The following is a 4742-nucleotide window of genomic DNA, read 5'->3' as shown; positions in this document are numbered from 1 at the left end:
GCATGTGCTACTAAATCCAATTTTACGTGATGAGGGGACTGAAGCCAGGGCTTAATAAAAGTTGGTAGGTAAGCACACTATCAGCTGAGTTATATTCCCAGTCCTTGTACATGATTTTGTATCTGTCTGTCTTAAAGTAGTTGTGACTGAACCGAGAATAAACTTGTGCCTATCTTTTTCGGGGGCTATTGGCCTTTAGGCACTGCTTTGGACAAATTCAGTCACCTACACAGACTTGATTGTTGTCACTGTTGCTGTTATTATCTGCTGGAACACACAGAGCTGTCATAGTTCCAGACCAGGCACATCAGACATTCATGCTAGTTCTTTGTTTTGTTGAATGTGTGGTGTGTGTATGTGTGTGTGTATGTGTGTGCAGGCCAGAGGTCAACCTCAAGTGTCATTCTTCAGGAGCTGCCTACCTTATTTTTTGAGATCTGGTCTCTCATTGGGACCTGGGCTCAGTGTTTCAGCTAGACTGGCTGGCCATTGACCCCTAGATATCTTCCTGCTTCTCCCTCCCCGGCACTGGGATTCGAAGTACATGCCATGATACCCAGCTTTTTCTGTGAGCTCTGGAGATCCAACACAGGTCCTCATTCTTACATGGCAGGCACTTTACTGACTGAGCTATATCTCCCCCACCTGGCTTGTTTTTAAAGGTTTTTTTTTTGTTCTCCTTTATTCCTCAGGTTTTTTGGGAGACAGATTCTGATTATGTAGCCCAGGCTGACCTCAAACTTTCCATCCTCTGCCTCAGCTTCCTATGCTGGAATTACAGTGTGTGCCACCATGCCCAGCTTTCGGAGTGACTCTTTTATAAATACTTTATTATTTTTCATTCTATGAGTATATTGCCCGCATGTGTATAAGTGCACCCATGTCATGTAATGCCCACAGAGGTCAGAAGAGGGTGTTGGGTCCCCCAGAACTGGAGTTAGGACGGCTATTAGCTGCCCTGTGGATGCTGGGAATCAAGGCCAGGTCCTCTGCAAGAGCAGTCAGTGCTCTTTACCTCTGAGCCATCTCTCCAGCCCTTCACAGTGACCTTTTTACTGGGATCTGAATGCTTGTTTGCGTCATTCCTACTCCAAGACTGCCATAACCACTGATTACAGTAAAGGCTCTTCCCGATAGAAAAAAAGTAAAGAAGACTTCTGGTCCACTTGGCTGTGAGCCTGGGGCAACGCTGACATTGTCAATTATCCAGCTACATCTCTCACCTGGACCTGGGAAGTCCGTAGAGGGGTAGGAACCACTCCTAATGTAGGGGTACAATGGTCTGCACTGGGTGCATACTCCGCAGCTGATCACTTCCAAGCTGAAACAAGAAGTAACCAAAATGTGTTCAAAAGTCACAGCAGCATAAAATGGGGCTCCTTGTTATAGCCCCATGATCTCGGAAGTACCTGAACTCCTCTGTGGGCATGAGCCATGCCCAAGTCTAGCAGACAACTGTATTTGAAAACTAAACTCTGGTCTGGCTTGATGATGCAGGCCTGTAATCTATCTTTTAGGAGGCAAAGGCAGGAGGACTGAGAGTTTGAGCCCAGTTTGGGCTACAAAGTTAGATCTTATTTAAAAGGAAACAACAATAACAAAACTCTAAGGTTTTGTGGCTCAGTGGTAGAGCTCTCACCTGGCATTTGTGAGATCGTGAGTTTGATCTCCAGTACTGCAAAAACTAGGCTGAGCAAAAGAGGCAGGATGGGACAGCTATCTCCTGGAATAGTGGAAAAGGTGTCATTATACACAAATTCTGGTCAAGGAGGGAAGGACTGTAGGTAAGGAGAAAAAAAGAGTTGGGATGCCACACGACTATAATTCCAACACTTGGGAAGCAGAGGCAGGAGGATATAGTGAGTTCCAGGACAGTCTAGGCTACTTAGCAAGAGAGGGAGCAAGGAAGGAAGGAAGGGGCCCAAGAGAGGGAAGGAAGGAGCGAGGCTAAGAGGGCTTGGAAGGAGAAAAGGAAGGAGTAATGAGGAGAAATAGAATTGGGGCACAAATTCAATGAGAAAGAGAGCAAGAGAGAAAGAGAGAGGGGAACTATGACAGCACAGATTCAAAAGCCATTCTATCTTAGGTAAATGCTATGAGCTAGCCATTGTGTATGAAGTTGACTCTCTTGATACCCCATAAGCACGTACTATTATCAACTCCATTTCACAGACGATGAAACAGCCTAAGGGAGGTAACTTCCTCAAGGTCACAGGGCTGACAGGTAAGAAGGGGTTTGAAAGTAGAATCCAGAATCCGTGTTTTAAACTACACAAATACATAGAGATCTGTATGGACTGACACCACTGGTCACATTTTCTAGAACAGTACTAATAGCCTGCCTGTCTTTTAAATGCATATTATATAGTACATAATATTACTTCTAAATGAGGGATCATATTCTGCATCTTGGTCTGTAAACTTCCATGTGGTTATTGCTGTACGTACAACTTTACAATCGTTATTTTAAAATTAATTTAAACAATACCCTACTGAGGGACATTTAGGCTAGTATAAAGTTTCTCCATGACAGACTTCTCTGCCAGAGGCAGTGGGGTGATAGGCTGTTGAACCCAATCAGCTACAGCTGCAAAACAAAATTTGAAAAACGAAAAATCGACGGGGAGAGCAGACCTACGTCGGGGAGAGTATGAAAGGAGAGGGCCGCAACTACAATGCTCCCTGCTTCCCTTTGGTGTTCCCATGAAACTGGTCGGGGTCAGCGCCAGAGACTGCAGGGGCCGCAGCTCGCACTGCGCACGCGCGGAGGAAGCAGGCGGGGAAGGGGGAGGGGGAGGGGGAGAGGGACTGCGCCGAGCGGGTGCAAATAAGGGCATGGGAAAGTAGCAAAAAGCGCAGAGGCGGCGCTTTCTGGCCTCATTGTTCCCTTTGTCTCCGCCCCCCCATCCGGCCCCCATATTCTTATTGGTCAAACAGCTCCAACCCCTATTGGTCCAGGAACCAAAGGATGGGGTTCTGCCCCAAGTTGTGCCTGCTTCCGGAAACGCAACAGAAAGGGTTGATTGTGACGCTGCTTTCAGGCAATTGTGTAGGACGTACTCGTGAGGCCTGAGGGGGCTTTTTACTCCCACTAGAACAGTTGAGAGTTCTACAGCAAGCGTAGACGATGCCGCCCAAAGGAAAAAGTGGTTCTGGAAAAGGGGGAAAAGGTAGGGCGACCGAGACAACCAGGGCGAATGGGGGCGAGTAAGGAGAGGGGCGGGAGCAGATCGGCAGCAGTCGGGGTCACCTACGAGGCAGCAGGTGGCCAAGGGACCCCAGAGCCGCTGTTGTGTCTGGAGTTCTTCCGGTGAAACTGAGGATAAGTTCGTGACGGACTGCTGGGGTTGGGGGAACACATCCGGGTTCAGTGCAGGGACTGGTCCTGGTGAGCAGTAGAAGCTGGTAGGATGTTTCCTCGGGACTCTGAGCAGTTATTTTAAGGACTTAGCACTGTAAATTTTAATCTGATCAAACTCCAGCAATAAAAGGAAGCCTATATTAATTATGGCCCATACAGGTTTCTTTAACGGCTAACAGCATGACGTCCCTTCCCCATCAAGGACGGAATTACTCATTTTAGACAATGTTGGGCACAGCGTTCTGCTCCGAAGCTAAAAAACTGAGACAGGTCTTACCCTTAGTGAACCCAGGAAGCAGTGGGGAAGGTAGTAGCATGGTAACCAGAACGTACTTGTACTAAATGCAGTGCTGAGACATAGGTGTATTATGGAAGGTAGAAACGGAAAGGAAAGACAAACTGGAGATGAGTTGGGCTGGCCAAGATAAGCAGTGACAGTAGGGTAAAGGGTACTTGACCCTCTGTCCATCAGCAAAAGCACTGAAATGAGAAACAGCACGGTTTGTGGAGCATAGAATTTCTAGAGCAAAACTTCAGAGTGGCTAGTGGTGAAAATTAAAGCAGAACCCGACAAATCATGGGAAGTGTTGTATATGATGTTAATTAAGGTCAGTTAAGGACCAGGAAGTCCTTTAAGGAGATCGTTGCAGTAGTCCTGGTAAGAAATAGAGGTGGCCTGAGCTAGGATTGTGGTTGAGGGAAGCCAGAGAGGAGACAGGGAGTGCAGTAGAATGATGTTCCTAAAGCCCAAGAAACCAAGGTGTTTTAAAGAGGGTGTGAGACTGGGTGGGGTGCCACAAGTCTGTGCCACAGCTCTTGGGAGGCAGAGGCAGGAGGATCTGAATTTTACATTAGCCTGGGTTGCATAGCAAGACCCTGGCTCAAAACAAAATCAAGGCAAAATAAACATGGAGATAGAATGATGGATGAGGGCGAAGGATGAGGGGCAAGTTGTTTCCCTCTCCTCTCTTTCCTTTAGCTGGTCAGCTCCTGTCCATCCAGGAAACGAGATGTCCCTGACTGCAGTGCTGCACCTGTTTGCATTCTCAGGAAGTGATCTGTTTTCTTCACTGGAATATGAGTTCCCTGATAGGAGTTATGAGCCTGTTCATCTTTGTGCCCCCAATGCCTCGAACTTAGGAATTACTTAGGGCCTCTTCACACAAGCAAGTGCACTGCCCCTGAGATATAACCCCAGCCTTTAAAATATATTCTTGGGGCTGGAGAGGTAGCTCAGTGGTTAAGAACATTGGTTGTTCTTCCAGAAGACCTGGGTTCGAATCCCTGCACCCACATGGCAACTAACAACTGTCCATAACTGCAGTCCCAGGGAATCCGACAGCCTCTTCTGACCTCCATGGACATTGCATGACATGGGTGC

General features: G+C 47.4%; 1 protein-coding gene across 2 annotated transcripts in view; it reads left to right on the top strand.

Annotated features, from left to right (window-relative positions):
* Positions 1 to 2972: 2972 nt before the first annotated feature.
* Positions 2973 to 4742, top strand: part of Pin4 (peptidylprolyl cis/trans isomerase, NIMA-interacting 4) — an 8149-nt gene continuing 6379 nt past the window's right edge. The window contains exon 1 of one of the 2 annotated variants that reach the window (XM_008855558.3): positions 2973 to 3170. In XM_008855558.3, the coding sequence (XP_008853780.1) occupies positions 3128 to 3170 (43 nt within the window). In that variant the 5' untranslated portion in view covers positions 2973 to 3127. Of the gene's footprint in view, positions 3171 to 3337; positions 3406 to 4742 lie in introns of those variants that run through there. The other variant, XM_029557446.1, reaches the window with a different exon arrangement.

This window comes from Nannospalax galili, unplaced genomic scaffold (assembly GCF_000622305.1).
Source record: "Nannospalax galili isolate Female #2095 unplaced genomic scaffold, S.galili_v1.0 scaffold747, whole genome shotgun sequence".
Lineage (NCBI taxonomy): Eukaryota > Metazoa > Chordata > Mammalia > Rodentia > Spalacidae > Nannospalax > Nannospalax galili.
The sequence above is the reverse complement of the archived record's forward strand: the minus strand, read 5'-3'. Positions and strand labels throughout refer to the sequence as shown.